The following is a 21,673-nucleotide window of genomic DNA, read 5'->3' as shown; positions in this document are numbered from 1 at the left end:
ACCACAAGTGTCTGGCAAGTTACACACAAGATTATGTAGGAGAGGCAGCGACCTACAGTGTGTGCTGCATTACTGTGAAAGTGACAGACTAAGGTAGAGGAATGGAGGTGCAGCTGAGGAGACTGCCAGCAGGCTACTTTCTACAGTAGAAAATGGTCTTAAAAAATAAATTAAATTGTACCACCAAGTTCATTACCTACTTGTAAGTTCTTATCTTCTCCTGACCACTGTACACCTGCATCCTTCTGCCATCTCCGATTAAAGAAAACTTCCCACCACCAAGAAATGTTTCAATAATAAAGGAGTTTATTCCCAAACTCTTTATAAAATGCCTCTCCACACCACATCCAGACACGACAAAACTGTCACATCCATGTATCCCGTATATTACACCTCATGGATTTCCAAATTGATAAGTGACCTATTGAAGAATGTATACACAAGACAATGTTTGATGGAAGTTATTTTTTATTTCTGACTTTAGAACAAATCCCACCCCCAAAGCCCCCATCCAGCACACTACAGCTCTTGCATAGGAGACCACACATTAGTCATCCAAGGTCAGCTTGTCAAACAGATATTCTCCCATGCCAACTTCTGCTGCCTTCACACGCTTCAGGTTAGTAATGTGATCTCCCAGTTTCTTCATCAGCTCCACTTCCTTCTCCAGATATTCATCCTCCAGGAAGTCACGCATCTGTATGGGGAATGGGTAGGAGACTAAGTTGGTGAATTCACAGATAACGGTTATTGTAAAATTTGTCCCAAACAAAACATTTTAAACAAAGTCTGACACTTGGGTAGACTCTCTGAACCACAACATCTTCCAATCTGTTGACCCTTTAAGGCAACGAAGGTTGGACTGAGAAACGGTGTAGAGGGGAGAACCACTCCAGCAGTCAGGTCATGTGTGGTGCAGTAAAGAGGAGGAGTTGCTCTTTTAGTTCTCATCAGTAACTACTTCCATTTCCAATTGAATTAGGAACAAGAGCCACAATTATAGAAACTGAAGCACAACATGGTGTAACTGATAAGAGTTCTTAGATTTTGGGTCCATGCACAAGGGAGGACTGCAAAGTTATGTTTTTCTTCCTTTAAGGCCATGCCACAACCATACACTCTAGATAATGGCAGTTTCTTGGTGGTGCACAATGGTATAGATGGGACAATGTTTGCTCATGGATGTTTGGCCCCAAGTAGTCACAGATCAGGCAAACATATGATGGCTGCTCAGGTGGAGGGTCATGGCATGCAGAAACTGGCCTCGATACAAGTTGGAGTCAAGTACAGGAAAGCCCCAGCGTGGGTCAGGCTCCCCCTTGTTATACTATATGAGGGTTTTATTAAACAAAGTGGCCACATTTCTTTTTGCCATAAAGAACCTAATTTGGTCATTCCAACAGATTTGTGGAAAGTGTATTGGCACGTGAACATCCAGTTTGACAACCATCACCCTTCTCAATAAATGAGACAGTAAGCGCTGATTGAGTACCACTACAATGTGCAGCTTCTGTAGATTGCAATAAAGAGACAATATGGAGGTCAGAGAATCCATAAGCTGTTCATTTGTGAAGAATATTTACAGAAAAATTTGCGGAATTATGTATGTTATAGGAGAGTTACTTACATGAGGGTCCACGTGGTCACTAGCGATCTTGTGAAGGTCCAGTAGAGCCTGGTTTACGCCCTTTTCAAGTTTCAGGGCATATTCCATAGCATTGGTGCCATTGCCCCATTCATCAGCCTCCGGTTTCTAAAGCAAATATTAACAAGGTAATCCATTAATGGCAGAACAACTTCTAGCCATGGATAACAATCAAAAATGTCATATTGCCTCCACGTTAAATAATTCTGCCATGTTTGTGCTATAAAGAATAAGTGTTACCATTATCTAGATTAATTTCCCCCCTAATTTCAGCCTTAAGAGGCACCAACAGATCATGGTTTCAAGATTCCTTTCTTATTGCTCAGGTGATGAAGTCACCACCAGGGCCATACTAAGGAACTCCTGAAGACATGAGCTGTTGGTGGCTTTGGAGGACTAAACCTCTGCTGGGAATAATATACATACATGTCATTTCACAAGGTCTACAAGTCTCAGACATTCTTACCTTGATATCCTGAAGAACAATCCGTCCTCCACGTTTGTTCTGGAACTTCAGAAACTTCTCGGCCTGTTCTCGCTTTTCCTCAGACTGCTCAAGGAAGAATTTGGAGAACTTGGCCAGTGCCACATCATCCCGGTCAAAAAAGAATCCCTACAAAAAAAATAAATAAAAATTTGTATTGAAAGCAGTGTTGGAAAACGTGATAACCAAGATGAGATCATTCATTGTAGACACTTTCATGCAAGTGAATGGAACTTCCAACCACACTAACAAGGTGCAAAAATTAAGTTAATGACCGTGATAGAGCCATATGGGCACTATTGCCAGGAGAGAGTTTAAGTAATGCAGATAGGATTTTGACCTCTTTGATGTGGGTTCCGGCCCCACATCTTTCCCAGCAGATGTCAGCTGTTTTGAGCAGCTGACACGTGTCCGAGACAGCCATGGGTGGAATCGCAATCCACCAGCGGCTGTTAACCCATTGAATGCCATCACTACTCTGAAAGCGGCATTTAAACATGCACTTCCGTCAATCAGGCCGGAAATCCACCAATTGGTGACGCAGTCATGCGATTGTGGGTCACCGATGGATTGGTATGACAACCAATGGTCTCCTGGAGACCTTGATGGTTGTACCTGCCGGATTGCTAGGAGCGCTGCCCAGTGCTCATTGCAAGTCTGCAATTCTGATCATCACCTGTATGTAGCAGAGCCGATCAGACAACTGCAGCTTCTAGTCCGCCATGGAAACAATTGAAGCAAGCCAAAAGTTAAAAAACCACACATACACATTTCGTATCGCCAGGAGGAGAAAAAAAAAAAAAAAATAATTATATATATATATATATATATATATATATATATATATATATATATATATATATATATATATATATATATAGTGGAATTGCACTTTTTTGCTATTTCCCCACATTTCCCGTTTGAGAACACAATATGTTAAAACCAATGGTGTAGTTTAAAAGTGCAACTTGTCTTGCAAAAATAAAGTTATGGCTCTGGGAAGAAGGTGGAGCAAAAAACAGAAACGCAAAAACAAAGGTTTTCTTGGAAGGTTGGGGGGGGGGAAGAGTTATCAGAACAGTGGGGCAAGAAGCTACATTTCCATCTATAATGTGTCACAAAAAGTAAACTAGGTCATAACTTTTTAAACTTAGTTCTGCACCTATAAATCAGAAGGTCGCTAAACACTGGGGAATTACATTATTCATGGAATTTGGAATCTACAGACACTATATATTAGTAGATACCAGCCCTGGCAGTGCAGCATGCTTGACTTGTGGTTCCACCACAGCTCAGGAGAGACAGGCTTCTGAAGAGCACGCTCATACTCACTATGGACTGGTAGGTGTAGGAAGCCTGAAGCACCAGGTTGACCGTGCGGTTGACTCCAGCCTCACTGTCCTGATGGTAGTTCTGGCGGATCTGGGAGCTCATGATGATGGTGGTAGTAATTGCTTCTTTCCCAGGGAATAAGATGAAGTTCTCGAGATGAGGAGGAGTACGGTGGGTCTATCACAGGGAATTCCTATTCCGGTCAAGCACTGTTGAAGCAAAAACTAGGAACTCCTATGAATGACTCTCTGCTCTGAAGCACAAACTGCTGCTCCCTGGCTTTTTATACACTCACTGGGTGGAGTCCTCCAAAAGCACAATCCGGCCATTTCATTAGCTCACATTGTTTGGATTGGCTTGTAGTGTAGGCTACTATCACACATCAGGTTTTTGCCATCAGGCACAATCCGGCGAATTTGGAAAAAAAACGGATCCATTTTTTTCCGCCTGATCCATTTTTTTCTCATAGAGTTGTATGAGAACATCTCTCTCTCTTCTCTCTCATCTCTCTCTCTCTCCCCCAGAACAGGAAGTACAAATTTTATCCCCGGATTAAAAAAAAATAACTGTAGCATAAGTTTTTCAAAATTTTTGCCAGAACTGTTTTTTTCAAAATTCACCAGATTGTTCCTGATGGTAAAAAAATGATGTGTGAAAGTAGCCTTAGTAAACGGGCGTTAGGCTACTTTCATACATCAGGCACAATCCGGTGAATTTTGAAAAAAACGGATCAGGCAAAAGTTGCTGCCGGATCCGTTTTTTTTCTCATAGACTTGTATTAGCGACGGATGGCCTCACGTTTCATCCGTTTTTCGCCAGATCTGGCAAAATTATATTTCTGACGGCCAGAGAAAACGGACACAGTGTTTTTTGTGTCCGTCAAAAAAACGGACAGCGACAGATCCGTCATCGTCTGTCGTTTGCTATAATGGAACCCTATGGCGCTGGGTCCATCAAATGACGGAATCTGGCATCGGATTCCGTTTTTTTAAACTAAGCATGTGTTTTCCATTCTTGGGTCTCTCTCTCTCTGCTAGTCGGATCTGTCAAAAAAAATGGATCCATCGCATCACTTTTTCACAATGTGCGACGGAGCCGTTTTTTCAAAATTCGCCGGATTGAGCCTGACGCAAAAAACTGATGTGTGAAAGTAACCTTCCAGAGAACATTCACCGGACACTGCGCCTCATGGAAAGATCCGCGCTCCATGACAATAAATGGCGATTGATCACTGCGCTCACATGATCACAATATTGGACACTTGTCCGTATAAAGTCATTTTTTCGGTCACTTCTAGAATACCTTGCGTGTAAAAGTCTTGATGTCAGAATTCTAAAAAGTGTCACTCATATTGTGGATTTCATTGTCTTTAACCCCTTCATGACGCAGCAAATTTCCATTTTCGTTTTTTTTCCTCCCCTTCTTCCCAGAGCCATAACTTTTTTATATTTCCGTCCACATAGGCATATGAGGGATTGTTTTTTTGTACTTTAGAGTGAGCACATTCACTTTACCAAATAGTGTACTAGAAAACAGGAAAAAAATTACAAGTGCAATGAAATTGTGACAAAAACGCAATTCGGACATAGTTTTTTGGGAATTGCTTTTACAGTGTACATTGTGTGGTAAGAATGACCTTGCAGTAGGATTCTGCTCAGCAGTACGATCACGGCGATACCAAACATGTCCAGTGTTTTTATTATTTTAGTGGTGAAAAAAAATCTGAAGTTTTGGGGTTTTTTTTAAATGTTTTTCTGGTTGTGTCGCCATTTTCTGTGACCCATAACATTTTTTATTTTTCAGTTGATGGGGCTGTGTGATGTCTCATTTTTTGCGGGGTAAGGTGGCATTTTTATTTATACCATTTTGGGATTGCAGTGAAGTTTTGATCGCTTGTTACAGCATTTTTTGTTGTATTGCAGTGACCAAAAAAACATAATTTTGTCGTTCTTTAATTTTTTTGATTTATGGAGTTTGCCGATCGGATTAATTATTTTGATATTTTGATAGGTCGTACATTTCTTAAAGCGGTGATACCACATATGTGTAGCTTTGTAATCTTTTTAATGGAGGAAAAGGGGGATGATTTAAACTTATGTTTTTCAAAACTTTTTTTTTACTTTTCACTGTTTTTTGTTAGTCCCCTTAGGAGACTTGAGGCTGCGATCGTCTGATTGTCTCCTTTGAAGTCCGGCCTCAGGCTAGGGAGCAATGTGATAACAAGCACGAGGGTCTTCAGCTGTCATAGCAGCTCATCGGTGACCCGCGATCACATCACGGTCCCATTGAAAAAGGTAAATTGTTTAATAAAATTTCATTTAATTCCACAGGTTTGGTCTCAGCCCTTAATCCTGGGATTTATTTTCACTGGCATGGTTTATTTGGGGTCAGGAAGGAATTTCCCCCCTATAGGAGAATTGTTCTATTCCTCACCAGAGGGTTTTGCCTTCCTCTGGATCAATACGGCCCATGAATAGGATTATTCTCATCTTTCATCGGACGTCCATGTAGTGAATGTGAGTTTAGCCCCTGAGTCTTAGGCCGGCGTCACACATAACGTATAAAAAATCGGTCCGTTTTTCACGGATGAGAATCGCATCAATGTTTCGTGAACAGTGATCCGTATGTCATCCGTGTGCAATGCAATGATGCGATTTCCTCGCATCTATGTTTCTGTGTGACATCCGTATGTAATCCGTATGACATGCGTATTTCTCAATGCTTTTCCCCATTGAATTTAATGGCTCAATAGGCTGAAATGAGGAAAATGCGTGCGCATTTTTCGCAAGTCTCACTGATGGTCCGTATGTTCTCCGTTTTTTTCTCGCACCCATAGACTTGCATTGGCGAGTCTCGGCCGATATACGATGCAAATCGCACGTATAATACGGCCAAGAAAAAAGCGGATGATGGGAGCTGCCCCATAGATTAACATTGGTCCAAGTGCTATGCGATTTATTCTCGCATAGCACTCGTCCGTATTCCTCTCTAGTGTGACTCCGGCCTTATTCTCCAGCACTTGATGGATGATGCCTGAGCTGTGCGTTACATTAGTGTATTTTGTGGACCCCGATTCCCCACCTATGCTGCCGAAATACCTTACCAAAGTCGCCGTTTTCGCCGTCAATCAGGCTGGTCTGGTCAAATGGGCGTGGTGACATTGCTGTTTCTTCCCCCAGATCTTGCTTATCTTTCCGTTGGTGGCGTAGTGGTTTGCGCATGCCCAACTGCCGAATCCACTGCGCAGGTGAAGAAAAAGAGCGCTATCTGCGCTATTCCGCTGGTTATCGTGGGGGCGGCCATCTTCCTGAGGCCGCGCGTGCGCAGATGGAGCGCTCTGCTGCCCGGGGCTTCAGGAAAATGGCTGCGGGATGCCGTGCGTGCGCAGATGGAGATCGCGGCGGCCATTTTCCTGAAGCCGAGATGCGAACTCGGCGACTTTGGTAAGGTATTTCGGCAGCATAGGTGGGGAATCAGGGTACACAAAATACACTAATGTAACGCACAGCTCAGGCCCTATTTAACAGTATTTTTATCTCATAATGAAAAAACGGGGTGACAGGTTCCCTTTAAGGCTCGCATGGCCGCACGGCCATGCGCTAGTGTCTTTCTAAAGTTATGTGCTTTGCGCCAGTGTGGTCATGTGAGTTTGTGTTCAGGGACCCGGCTGAAATAAGCCCCTAGAATGCTGGCACCTCCGGCGAGGAGATTGTGTGTGTATGTATTCAGGGACCTGGCCGAAATAAGCCCTTAGAATGCTGGCACCTCCGGCGAGGAGTTATGTGTGCATGCATGACCACTGACTGCTCTCTTTTGGGTAGTTAGCCTGTGCCTCTGTGAAGTCAAACAGGACACAGAGCTTTGCTTTCTCGGCTACTCTGTGAAACTAACAGAGCTAGTTCATACCGCCATATAGTGCCGCCGTTTACTAGCACCAGGTTCTCCTGCACGGTGGACCCCGGGCTGCGAACGCATCTACTTCAATAAAACATTTATATTTACTCGGTGCGTTCCGCTAGCCCTAACAGTACACTAGCGCCAGGGTCTGGCTAGTAAATGGCGGACGATCAGCGTCTACAGCGGTACATCCAGCAGCTGGAGGGTAGGTTGGCAGCTCTAGAGCGTACAACCTCAGCTGTGGACGTCACTGCTGTCGCTGTTCAGGCTGCAAGTGTAGCTGCAGCCAGTTTGTCCACTGCCACTCCTGCTCCGTCTATATCCCGTCTCCTGCTTCCAGACAAGTTTGCTGGTGATAGTAAGCTATGTCGGGGATTCGTGAGCCAGTGCTCCATACATCTCGAGCTTCTGACTGCACGTTTCCCTATGGAACGGGCGAAAGTGGGCTTCATTATATCTCTTTTGTCGGACAGGGCGTTGGAGAGGGCAACGCCGCTTTGGGAGCTTGATGATCGTGTGGTACAGAGTGCTCCTCTTTCTTGGACGCTCTGAGGCAGGTCTTTTTGGGACCACGATACCGGCCTCCAATTGTTGGCAAATACTCAGGGTTCTTCCATGGTCAGCCAGTTTGCCATCCAATTCCGGACTCTAGCCTCTGAGCTAGAATAGCCAGATAAAGTCCTTTTTCCCGTGTTTTGGAAAGGTCTGGCAGATCATGTAAAGGACGCCTTAGCCACCAGGGAGATTCCCGCCACACTGGAGGAGCTCATTTCCATCTCTACCCGCATCGATCTCCGTTTTAACGAGCGGAGGTTGGAGCGGATCCAGTGTAGGCAGAGGTTTTGGCTGGCTCCCACCTTTGCCAAACCTCTAGAATCTCCTGTTCTGGCGTCCGACTCCCATGAGGCCATGGAGGTTTCTCGAGCGGGACCTAGGTCTCAGACCGCTCCAGTACCGGTGGTGTGTAAAAATTGCCAACAACTGGGACATTATGCTAATCAATGTCCATGGCGGTCGGGAAAACGATCGCATCTAGCGACCATAGGAGGGGGTTCACTAGACTCAGCGGCATTTTCCTCCAAGTTGTCCTTTAAAGGGACAATCCTCTTAGGCTCATCCACTCATACAGTTGAGCTTTGTGTGGATTCTGGAGAAGAGGGAAATTTCTTGTCCTCTGCTTTTGCTTTGCGCCACACAATACCTCTGGTAATGCTTGCTAAACCTGTAACAGTTAGAGTGGTAAATGGGTCAACACTTCCATTACAAATCACACATCAGACTGTCCCTTTCACGTTAGCCATGTCTCCGTCCCACCAGGAGATAATTTCCCTTCTTGTCCTTCCCGAGGGAATGGATGAGATTCTGTTGGGGATACCCTGGCTCCGTTTCCACTCCCCACATATTGAGTGGACCTCAGGGAGGATATTGGGTTGGAGTGAAGCTTGTAAGGGCAGATGTGTGAAAGAGTGCATTCAGGTTTCCACCACTGAGATACCCGCAGATCTCTCTTCTCTTCCCAAATGCTATTGGTCCTATGCAGACATCTTCTCCAAAAAGGCTGTGGAGACCCTTCCGCCTCACCATCCCTATGACTGTCCTATTGATCTCTTGCCTGGAGCAGAACCTCCTCGGGGACATGTCTATCCCCTCTCTCTCCCGGAAACGGAGGCTATGTCCCAATACATCCAGGAGAATTTGGCAAGAGGGTTCATTAGGAAGTCAGTGTCACCTGCAGGGGCGGGGTTCTTCTTCGTGCAGAAGAAGAATGGAGAGTTACGTCCTTGCATAGATTATAGGGGTCTTAACGCCATCACCGTAAAAAATAAGTACCCGCTGCCCCTCATTTCTGAGCTTTTTGATAGGCTTCGGGGAGCAAGGGTATTTACCAAATTAGATCTGCGGGGTGAATATAACCTGATTCGCATCCGTGAGTGGGACGAATGGAAGACTGCGTTTAACACCAGAGATGGGCACTATGAGTATCTGGTGATGCCCTTCGGGCTCTGTAATGCCCCGGCCGTCTTCCAAGACTTTGTCAATGACATCTTCCGGGATATGCTCTCCACCTCGGTCGTAGTCTATCTGGATGATATTCTCATCTTCTGTCCAGATATTGACTCCCACTGGAGAGATGTTGGCAGAGTCTTCGACCTCTTACGGGCAAATTCTCTTTATGCAAAGTTGGAGAAGTGTATGTTTGAGCAGGAGTCTTTACCTTTCCTGGGCTATATCATCTCAGCCCAGGGATTGGCTATGGATCCTGCCAAACTACAGGCTGTGATGGACTGGCAAGAACCCCATTCTCTTAAAGCGGTGCAGCGCTTTATGGGGTTCATTAATTATTATCGCCAGTTCATTCCGCACTTCTCAACTTTGGTAGCTCCCTTGGTAGCCCTCACCAAGAAGGGAGCAAATCCCAAATTGTGGTCTGAAGAGGTCTCCAGGTCCTTTTCTTCTATTAAATCTCATTTTGCTAGCGCTCCCATCCTACATCGTCCCGATGTTGATAAGCCGTTCATAATGTAGGTGGATGCCTCTTCCGTTGGTGCAGGAGCAGTCCTCTTCCAAAAGGATGCTCAAGGTCGGAAGCATCCGTGCTTCTTCTTCTCCAAGACCTTCACACCAGCGGAGAGGAATTATTCCATCGGGGACAGGGAGTTGCTGGCGATGAAGTTGGCTTTCTCGGAGTGGAGACATCTCTTGGAGGGGGCTCGTTTATCCTTTCAAGTCTTCACGGACCACAAAAACTTGTTATATTTGCAAACAGCCCAGTGGCTAAATTCTCGCCAGGCCAGATGGTCCTTGTTCTTCTCCCGGTTCCACTTCACCCTCCATTATCTCGCTGGGGAGAGGAACATTCGTGCTGACGCCCTCTCTCGCTCTGTTGTGTCATCTGAGGAGGAGGAAGGAGAGCCTCGGCTTATTGTCCCTTCGGAGAGCCTGAGAACCGTAGCTCCGGTTTCGCTAGAGTCTGTGCCTCCGGGCAAGACTTTTGTGCCCATTAATTTGCGACCGGAGGTTCTCTCTTGGGCTCATTCGTCCAGGGTGGGTGGACACTTTGGGACAAAGAGGACATCTGAGCTGCTGGCGAGGATGTACTGGTGGCCACATATGGTCCGAGATGTCAGAGAGTATATTCAGGCGTGTGTATCCTGCGCCAAAAATATGTCTCCTCGACAACAGCCAGCTGGGCTACTCTATCCCTTGCCGGTGGCAGACAGGCCCTGGGAGATGGTCGGGATGGACTTTGTAGTGGGTTTGCCCAAGTCTCGTGGCTGTACCATCATTTGGGTCATCACCGATCATTTCTCGAAAATGGTGCATTTGGTGCCGCTACCACGGTTACCTTCTGCACGGGCTTTGGCAGCGTTGTTCATAAAACACATCTTCCGCCTACACGGTATGCCGGACAAAATTGTCAGTGACCGGGGTCCCCAGTTTGCGTCTCGGTTCTGGAGAGAGCTTTGTCGTCTTCTCAGCATTGAGTTAAATCTCTCCTCTGCATATCATCCCGAGACGAATGGGTTGGTAGAGAGGGCCAACCAGACCCTGGTCACATATCTGCGACATTTTGTCTCTGCCAGGCAGGATGACTGGGCATCCTTGCTATCATGGGCGGAGTTTGCACTGAACAATGCCGTAGCCGACTCCACTGGACAAACCCCATTCCTCCTCAACTATGGTCAGCATCCGCGGGTACTTGTGCCTATGCCCGCGTCTTCCGCCGACTCCAGGGTTGCAGACTGGGCTGTGGAGGCACGGGATATTTGGGACAGCACTCAGGATGCCATTCGGGCTTCCAAGGAGAGAATGAGGTCCTCCACCGATGCACATCGGCGTCCCGCTCCGACCTTTGCTCCTGGCGACCTGGTGTGGCTCTCCGCCCATAACATCAGGCTGCGAGTTGAGTCCACTAAGTTTGCACCTCACTACTTGGGTCCTTTCAAAGTCCTCAAGCAGGTTAACCCTGTGGTCTATCGTTTAGCCCTTCCACCACGCCTGGGTATCACCGACACCTTTCATGTGTCCCTTGAAACCCGTATACATGTCCCTTGAAACCCGTATACATGTCCCGGTTTTCCGAGTCATCTGCTGGGACATTGGGTTCGTCTACGGACGATTACGAGGTGAATGCTATTTTGGGGTGCAAGGTGGTACGTGGCAAAAAAATTTATTTGGTGGACTGGAAGGGTTATGGCCCTGAGGACAGGTCCTGGGAGCCTGCTGAGCACATTTGGGCTCCACAGCTCGTTGCTGCCTTCGAGCGTAGCAAGATCCAAGGAGGGGGGGTAATCTTAGGGGTCGAGTTTCCCCCTCTGCACAGGGGGAATCTTGGGCCATCTCCGCTGCGGTCTCCCATTCTTCTCCTGCTGCAGTGGAGCCTGCTCAGCGGAGACGTCAGTCCCAGTGTCTCGCTCAGGCTGACTCTGTACAAAGAGTTACTGCTGCTTCTCCTGCTTCTGCCATTGAAGTCAGTGTTGGGCAGCGGCGAGCAGACGCTTCTGGGACTAAGTCCTGCTTTTCCCGTTCTGAGCATGCCCAGGGTAAGATCTCTCAGTGGAGATCGAGGGTCACATGTTCAGACACTGCAGTCTAATCTATTGGTCCTTCTAGGAAGGTCCTGTAGGTGCGCAGGCTCTGTAGCAGCCTCTCATTGGTCTTCCTAGGAAGGTCCTGTACGTGCTGCAACTATTTAAGGCTCGCATGGCCGCACGGCCATGCGCTAGTGTCTTTCTAAAGTTATGTGCTTTGCGCCAGTGTGGTCATGTGAGTTTGTGTTCAGGGACCCGGTTGAAATAAGCCCCTAGAATGCTGGCACCTCCGGCGAGGAGATTGTGTGTGTATGTATTCAGGGACCTGGCCGAAATAAGCCCTTAGAATGCTGGCATCTCCGGCGAGGAGTTATGTGTTCATGCATGACCAATGACTGCTCTCTTTTGGGTAGTTAGCCTGTGCCTCTGTGAAGTCAAACAGGACACAGAGCTTTGCTTTCTCGGCTACTCTGTGAAACTAACAGAGCTAGTTCATACCGCCATATAGTGCCGCCGTTTACTAGCAGCAGGTTCTCCTGCACGGTGGACCCCGGGCTGCGAACGCATCTACTTCAATAAAACATTTATATTTACTCGGTGCGTTCCGCTAGCCCTAACAGGGTAAGTATCGCTTAACATGGGTTTCCCAGGGCAGACAAATCACCGGTGTAGCTGCATCGGGCCCAGAGGTGGAGTGAGGCCACTGACAACAGCGAATATTTCAGCTAGATCTGCATCCTAGGACGCACATTCAGCCAAAATATATTGCAGCGCAGAGGATCCTCCAGTTCCACTGCAGTACACGCCGCTGGCCAAATTGCGTCCAGCAGGTGACCTTGGCATGCCCATAACTGTGGGGCATATGTCAGTGACAACATGAGTGATGGTGGGGATACCAAAGTCAGCTGGCGGCTCCTGCGCCAGTTGCAGAAGAGGACGCCATGTGGCGTGGGAGCTAAGAAAGGTGAGTAGAATCAGGTTTTTTCATGTGTTGCAGAAAAAGACAAATTATCAGAGGAAGGGGCATGTAGTGCTATGCCTGGCATGGTGTCCTCCCTCCATGCAGGGACGCAGCTTACTCAACGGCCCCCGACATGCTCCTACCTCCTTCGTCCTCTGTGCACAATGCACTGTGTCCCGGTGGCGTGCCTAGGGTGCGTGTGCACTCGCTCCCCCATTCTAAAAGGGGCAGCACATGCATATGGTAAATGTTCCCAGCAACAGCTGGGGGGCATTTAGTTAAATGTATGTTCGCTTGCAAGGTGTCTGTCAGCCACTGGCTTGGAGACATCTTGTATAAAAGCACCCTCCCCAATAGTAAGGTGCCTGAGCAATCCCTATGGTTATGCTAGATGGTTGGTGTGTATGCAACTGTATGGCCTCCATCCCTAGTCAGATGTAGTATCCCATATCCCTTACCCTGAATCCTGCTATTGGTGCTCGCTTCCTGTGACCTCTTCAGCGGTGTCCGTATCCCGAAATCGCGTCTTATTACTCTCTATTTTTGTATGGTGCCATCCTTTATTTTATAGTGTCCCGTTATGTGGCGCGCCGTCCATTATTACATTGAGTATTCTCATTTTTGTTATTCACGGCGCCCTCTCTTTATTACATAGTCCTCTCTTGTAAAATGAATGCTGATGGGCTAACATCTGACCAGAAGACCACTCCATCAGCCCATCCATCACAAATGAAGCTTTCCCATGCTCAATCAGCAGACACTTCAGTTTATATCTAACAAGAGCAGACGTTATGTAGTAAAGAACAGGGAGGTATAAATAACAAAAATAACGAGAATCCGACTTGTAAGGGACGGTGCTGTATATAACAAGAGGGAACTATGTAATAAGGGACGGTGCTGTACATAGAGAGAGGACAGTGTGTAATAAGGGCCGGCAATATACAGCTCTGGAAAAAAATTAAGAGACCACCACATCAAAACTCTGCCATGGTCAGCCCAATCTCCAGACCTGAACCCCACTGAAAACCTCTGGAATGTAATCAAGAGGATGATGGATAGTCACAAGTACTCAAACAATGAAGAGCTGCTGAAATTTTTGTGCCAGAAGCAGCAGTGTGAAAGACTGGTGGAAAGCATGCCAAGACGCATGAAAGTTGTTTTTAAAAATCATGGTTATTCCACAAAATATTGATTTCTGAACTCTTCCTGAGATAAAACATTAGTATTGTTGTTTCTAAATGATTATGAACTTGTTTTCTTTGTATTATTTGAGGTCTGAAAGCACTGTTTTTTGCTTTTTTTTGACCATTTCTCCTTTTCAGAATAAAAACAACATTTATTGCTTGGAAATTCGGAGACATGTCAGAAGTTTATAGACTAAAAGAACAATTTACATTTTACTCAAAAATATACCAATAAAGAGAAAAATCAGACAAACTGAACATTTTGCAGTGGTCTCTTAATTTTTGCCAGAGCTGTATATAATGAGAGGAGACTGTAAAAAAATATATATAAATATATCTGTAGCTTGGTCTCCATAAAAGGAGGGGGGACCCAGACTCATTTCTTGCACAGGGGCCCCAAGCTGTCAGTGTCTGCCCCTGAATCTAACAATTCCTAAAATAAATTTGAGAATATTATAGGTTTTTTTCACATTGGCCACCAGAGGGCGCACACTATCAGTTTCACAATTTCTATGAATTACCTGTCATCAGGGTCAGACTGAGGTGCCTGGGACCCGCAGGAGGTATTGACTCTAGGAGCCCCCACTACAGCTAAATGCAAATATTTGTTACTTGTTATCCCCTTTATAGTGGAGCGCTGATTGGAAAACATAGATGGCTCTTGAACACCTACTGTGCCCACCTTAACTGGATGTTCAAATACACTGGTTTACATTAAAGGGGTCCTTCATTGAAAATAAGTATCACATATCCGCAGAATCCACAGGCTCCAACTGCTGGGACACGCATTGATCGGAACAATGAAGAATTTTAATACCCGAAGAGACACTTTTATCTCCGTTTCAAAATGGAGCAGCAGCCGAATAATACCACAAACAAGGGATGAATACCACCACAGCATGACCAGACCACATAGTGTCCAAATAATACCACATACAAGGGACAAATACCACCACACTATGACAAGACCACATACTACCACCGCACAGTGACCAATAATACCACATACAAGGGAGAAATATCGTCCACAAAGTACAGTATACCACCACATAGTAACCAAATAGTACCACATGCAAGGGACAAATACCACCACACCATGACCAGAACACATATTTTTACCACATAGTGACCGTATAATACCACACAGAAGGGACAAATACCTCCACAATATGATGAGATCATATATTACTCAAACACGGTGACCAAATAATACCACATACAAGGGACAAATACCACCACATCATGGCCATACCACATATTGCCGCCAAACAGTGACCAAATAATACCACATAGAAGGGAGTAACACCATGACCAGAGCACATATTATCACCACTTGGTGACCGACTAATACCACATACAAGGGACAAATACCGCTACACCATGACTAGACCACGTATTGTGACTACAAAGTGACTAAATAGTAGCACATATAAGGGACAAATACCGCTACACCATGACTAGACCACGTATTGTGACTACAAATGACTAAATAGTACCACATATAAGGGACAAATACCGCCACACCATGACCAGAGCACATATATTACCACCACACAGTAACCAAATAATACAAGATGCAAGGGACAAATACCCCCACAAGATCACATATTGCCTCCACATAGCCATAGAAAAATACCACATGTATCTACTCTGGCAGGGTCCCCTTCTCCGCGGGCTGGGACATGGTCGAGCCATCTGTTACCATACTTGTTATACCCCAGCACAGGGGCCCACCGGGAAATTGTCCAGTCTTTCAGTGGGCCAGTCCGAGCCTGCAGCCATTGCGCTTCCTTCTGTCATGATTCTGCTTGCGCCACCACAAATGCAAGGAATGACATCCTATTATGGGACAGAAAATTCATAATTTTTGGCTTTTTAAAAAGTTGTAAATATTTTACTAAACTGTACTCCAGTTACTTTTTTTTAGTGAATTTTTTTTGCGCAATTATTTTTTTGCGACATTTTAGCAGAATATACAACTTTGCGCTCTAAAAAGATGCAGTAAAAGGGAAAATGAGGAAAAAAAGAGCATATTTGATTTCGGGCAAAATTCATCAACACCATTTTGAAGGATTTGGCACAAAACATAGCAACATATACAATAACACAAAAAAGCACAATGATGACCAGTGGCCATAGTCATTTTTGATATGTCTGTAAATTGACGCGATATCTGTAAAAAATACTCCAAATATCCACCAGTGGGCGCTCTAGTACCATACATACAGATCCTATTAATAAAGAAAAAAATGCTCTGGATATAAAAAAAAGTTAAACCATTAATTTTATATATGTAAAACATTTTCTAAATCACTTTTCCAATAGAAAAAAACAGTCATTGTTAATTCATTTGTTAAGATTTTTTATTAACATGATACATATATTAAGAAAATACATGAATCCAAGTTCATACCATCCCGATTATTCAGATATTAAATATTTTTACATAAAATAAGTCATTTTCCCTCAAACTAAAAACCTTAAATAGAAAAAAAAAAAATCAAAAGCGAACGCTGTCTTCTCCCATATTCCACAATATAATGTGTGACTTGCAGCTCCTGTCACTATATATTAATTTCTCCGGTGAGTGACGCGGCTGATGACAGGTTCTCAAATGGATAATTGGAGATCGCTTTCCTTTTTGTAGATACATTTGCCAACACCTGACAAAATGATGGCGCAGCGGGAACTGACGATAAACTAACGCAAATAAAAATCTATTAAACAGATCGTTTACTATTTGACATGGGAGACGAGGAAGACTAGCAGAAGAATAATGTACTCCCCATAGTCCTCCATAAAGTATAATGAACTTCCTATAGTCCTCCATAAAGTATAATGCCCCCCTCATTGTCCTCCATATAGTATAACGTACCACTCCTACTGCTCCCTAAAATATAATGCACCCCTCATAGTCCTCCAAATAATATAATGCTCCCTCTATAATCCTGCATACAATATAATGCACCCCCACAGTCCTCTATACAGTATAATGCACAGCCCATAGTCATCCATGTAGTATAATGCACAGCATATTGTCCTACATGTAGTATACACAACCTATCCGTTATATGTTCCCCATCCTGGCACCCATCCTGGTATATGTTCTACATACTGGTATACGTTCCCCATTCTGGTAAATGTCCCCATCCTGGTATATGGCCCTCATCCTGGGCCCCATCCTGGTATATGACCCTCATCCTATCTTTCCCCATCCTGGTATATGGCTCTTATTCTTGGCCACATCCTGATATATGTCTCTCCTTCCTGGTATATGGCCCTCATCCTGATATAATGCACATATCCTGGTATATTTCCCCATCCTGGTACATGGCCTCATACTTGGCCCCATCCTGTGATATGTTCCTTTCTAGTGTATGGCCCTCATCCTGGAATATGTCCTCATACTGGTATATGACCCTCATCCTGGGCCCCATCCTGGTGTATGTTCCCACCCTGGTATATGGTGCTTATCCTGGGCTCAATCCTGGTATATGTCCCTGATCCTGGGGCCCATCCTGGTATACGTCCCCATCCTGGTTTATGTCCCCATCCCGGTTGTGATGGTGTGATATGTTATGTGGGTATCATTTTGTGTATATTTATATTTTACTGATTATCATGGTGCTCTCTTGTAGTATGAGTTATTTGCCAATTGATGAATTGCTGTTATTTGCCATCTGATATCAGCCCCCACAGTACTGTGCTGTTATCTCTCCACAGGGTCAGTGAATAAACCTGTTAGCTAATATGCTAATGACATATTGAACTAGCTTGTTGAAACAATGACCCCCTGTAGTGCCTTAATCCACCAGGCACCTTTGTCAGGTGTGGGAGGCCAGAAAACTACCCCAACCTGTCTGACTACTCCTGGACATAAGGAGAGGACAGGAGCTGGGGGAAATCAGATCCTGTGTGGACCCATGATGTGAAGTGTTGTGAATTCCGTTCTCGAACTCCCTCCTGTGGTCATGAATGGTACTTCGGCGAGTTCTGTCCGTGGACTCCCTCTGGTGGCTGTGAGTGGAACTGCTGGTTCTGAGGTTGCTCCCTCAGCTGCTCTCGTTTGCGGCTAGGCTGGCTTCTCTAATTAACTCCACTCAGATCGTTACTCAATGCCAGCTGACAATGTATCAGTAGTGTACTGGTTCAGATCTCTCTTGGATCCTTCTGATGACCTGTCTACTCCAGCAGAAGCTAAGTTCCTACTAGTTCATTTGTTGTTCATTTTGTACTGAATATATTTGTTAGTACTAGCTAATTTCTAGTCCAGCTTGCTTATATTATATTGCCTTGCTAGCTGGAAGCTCTGGGGTGCAGAGTGGCACCTCCGCATCGTGATTCGGTGCGGGGGTCTTTTTGCACACTCTGCGTGGCTTTTTGTAGTTTTTTGTGCTGACCGCATAGATCCCTTTCCTATCCTCAGTCTTTTTAGTAAGTGTGGCCTTCTTTGCTGAAACCTGTTTCATCCCTGTGTTTGTGACTTTCCTCTTAACTCACAGTTAATATATGTGGGGGGCTGCCTTTTCCTTTTGGGGAATTTCTCTGAGGCAAGGTAAGGCTTTACTTCCTATCTTTAGGGGTAGTTAGCTCTTAGGCTGTGAAGAGGCGTCTAGGGAGAGTTAGGTACGCTCCACAGCTATTTCTAGTTGTGTGTTATAGGATTAGGGTTTGCGGTCAGCAGAGTTCCCACTTCCCAGAGCTTGTCCTGTCATCTAGTTTAACCATCAGGTCATTCCAGGTGCACCTAACCACCAGATCCATAACAGTACAGCTGGCCCACAAAGTGTTAATGCATCTCAATAGAGGGATAAGAGAAGTTCTGAGACCATTTTTTTTTCTCTGCAGTGTGTTTTGTCTTTCTTTTCCCCTTAAAGGGAACCTATCACCCCGTTTTTTAAAGATTAGATAAAAATAGTGTGAAATAGGGGCAGAGCTGGGCTTTACATTAGTGCCTCTTTGGTGCCTTTACACCCCCGTTAGGCTGCCGAAATACCTTAGTGAAGTGGCCGTTTTGTCCTGTCACTCAAGCTGGTCAGGTCGGATGGGCGTGGTCACAGCGCTGTTTGTCCCCCAGGATCCTGCTCATCATTACGTTGGTGGCGTAGTGGTGTGCGCATGTCCAGCAGATGAATCCACTGCCCAGGAGATGAATAACGGCGCGGTCTTCGCTATTCAGCCGTTTACCGGTGGGCGCGGCCATCTTTCCTGTGGCCGCGCCTGCGCAGATGGAGCGCTCTGCTGCCCGGGGCTTCAGGAAAATGGCCGCCGCGATCTCCATCTGCGCAGCTGGAGATCGCGGCGGCCATTTTCCTGAAGCCCCGGGCAGCAGAGCGCTCCATCTGCGCAGGCGCAGCCACAGGAAAGATGGCCGCGCCCACCGGTAAACGGCTGAATAGCGAAGACCGCGCCGTTATTCATCTCCTGGGCAGTGGATTCATCTGCTGGACATGCGCACACCACTACGCCACCAACGTAATGATGAGCAGGATCCTGGGGGACAAACAGCGCTGTGACCACGCCCATCCGACCTGACCAGCTTGAGTGACAGGACAAAACGGCCACTTCACTAAGGTATTTCGGCAGCCTAACGGGGGTGTAAAGGCACCAAAGAGGCACTAATGTAAAGCCCAGCTCTGCCCCTATTTCACACTATTTTTATCTAATCTTTAAAAAACGGGGTGATAGGTTCCCTTTAACCTCTGGGTGGTTCAGGACTCAGGTGTAGATATGGACATTCAAGGTCTGTCCTCTTGTGTTGATCACCTCACTGCGAGGGTACAAAGCATTCAAGATTATGTAGTTCAGAATCCTATGTTAGAGCCTAGAATTCCAATTCCTGATTTGTTTTTTGGAGATAGATCTACATTTCTGAATTTCAAAAATAATTGTAAACTGTTTCTTGCTTTGAAACCCCGCTCCTCTGGTGACCCCATTCAGCAAGTAAAGATCATTATTTCTTTGTTACATGGCGACCCTCAAGACTGGGCATTCTCCCTTGCGCCAGGAGATCCTGCATTGCTTAATGTTGATGCGTTTTTTCTGGCGCTTGGATTGCTTTATGATGAACCTAACTCTGTGGATCAGGCAGAGAAAATCTTGCTGGCTTTGTGTCAGGGTCAGGATGAAGCGGAGGTATATTGCCAGAAGTTTAGAAAGTGGTCTGTGCTTACTCAATGGAATGAGTGTGCCTTTGCAGCAATTTTCAGAAAAGGTCTGTCTGAAGCCCTTAAGGATGTTATGGTGGGGTTTCCCACGCCTGCTGGTCTGAATTAATCAATGTCCTTGGCCATTCAGATCGATCGGCGCTTGCGTGAGCGCAAGGTTGTGCATCATTTGGCGGTATCCTCTGAGCAAAGGCCTGAGCCTATGCAATGTGACAGGACTTTGACCCGAGCTGAACGGCAGGAACATAGACGTCAGAATGGGCTGTGTTTTTACTGTGGTGACCCCACTCATGCTATCTCTGATTGTCCTAAGCGCACTAAGCGGTTCGCTAGGTCTGTCACCATTGGTACTGTACAGCCTAAATTTCTTTTGTCCGTTACTCTGATTTGCTCTTTGTCGTCCTACTCTGTTATGGCATTTGTGGACTCAGGCGCTGCCCTGAATTTAATGGACTTGGAGTTTGCCAGGCGCTGTGGTTTTTTCTTGGAGCCCTTGCAGTATCCTATTCCATTAAAGGGAATTGATGCTACGCCTTTGGCCAAGAATAAGCCTCAGTACTGGACTCAGTTGACCATGTGCATGGCTCCTGCACACCAGGAGGATATTCGCTTTTTGGTGTTGCATAATATGCATGATGTGGTCGTTTTGGGTTTGCCATGGCTACAGGTCCATAATCCAGTATTGGATTGGAAATCAATGTCTGTGTCCAGTTGGGGTTGTCAAGGGGTACATGGTGACGTTCCGTTGTTGTCAATTTCTCCTTCTACTCCTTCTGAAGTCCCTGAGTTTTTGTCAAATTACCGGGATGTATTTGATGAGCCCAAATCCAGTGCCCTACCTCCTCATAGGGATTGTGATTGTGCTATTAATTTGATTCCTGGTAGTAAATTTCCTAAGGGACGACTTTTTAATTTATCTGTGCCAGAACACGCCGCTATGCGGAGTTATATAAAGGAGTCCTTGGAGAAAGGGCATATTCGCCCGTCGTCGTCACCGTTGGGAGCAGGGTTCTTTTTTGTGGCCAAGAAGGATGGTTCTCTGAGACCTTGTATAGATTACCGCCTTCTCAATAAAATCACGGTCAAATTTCAGTACCCTTTGCCTCTACTGTCTGATTTGTTTGCTCGGATTAAGGGGGCTAGTTGGTTCACCAAGATAGATCTTCGAGGGGCGTATAATCTTGTGCGTATTAAACAGGGCGATGAATTGAAAACAGCATTTAATACGCCCGAGGGCCATTTTGAGTACCTGGTGATGCCATTCGGGCTTTCTAATGCCCCATCTGTGTTTCAGTCCTTTATGCATGACATCTTCCGAAAGTATTTGGATAGATTTATGATTGTATATTTGGATGATATTTTGGTCTTTTCGGATGATTGGGAGTCTCATGTGGAGCAGGTCAGAATGGTGTTCCAGGTCCTTCGTGCTAATTCTTTGTTTGTGAAGGGGTCTAAATGTCTCTTCGGGGTT

At 45.6% G+C, this 21,673-nt stretch overlaps 1 protein-coding gene and 1 long non-coding RNA gene across 2 annotated transcripts in view; one reads left to right on the top strand and one right to left on the bottom strand.

The window, feature by feature from the left end:
- Positions 1 to 21,673, top strand: part of LOC143781605 (uncharacterized) — a 112,231-nt gene that overhangs the window by 11,598 nt on the left and 78,960 nt on the right. Inside the window, exon 2 of the long non-coding RNA XR_013216774.1 lies at positions 5,602 to 5,755. This is a non-coding gene — a long non-coding RNA (uncharacterized LOC143781605). The remainder of the gene's footprint in view (positions 1 to 5,601; positions 5,756 to 21,673) is intronic.
- Positions 447 to 3,716, bottom strand: LOC143781603 (ferritin light chain, oocyte isoform-like). Its single transcript, XM_077268274.1, has 4 exons — positions 3,462 to 3,716; positions 2,112 to 2,258; positions 1,628 to 1,753; positions 447 to 697 (listed from the first exon to the last, which is right to left on the bottom strand). Exons 1-4 carry the CDS (start codon positions 3,561 to 3,563, stop codon positions 548 to 550), a joined length of 525 nt encoding a protein of 174 aa, XP_077124389.1. The 5' UTR covers positions 3,564 to 3,716; the 3' UTR covers positions 447 to 547.

Source organism: Ranitomeya variabilis, chromosome 6 (genome assembly GCF_051348905.1).
Source record: "Ranitomeya variabilis isolate aRanVar5 chromosome 6, aRanVar5.hap1, whole genome shotgun sequence".
In the NCBI taxonomy this organism is placed as follows: Eukaryota; Metazoa; Chordata; class Amphibia; order Anura; family Dendrobatidae; genus Ranitomeya; species Ranitomeya variabilis.
The sequence above is the reverse complement of the archived record's forward strand: the minus strand, read 5'-3'. Positions and strand labels throughout refer to the sequence as shown.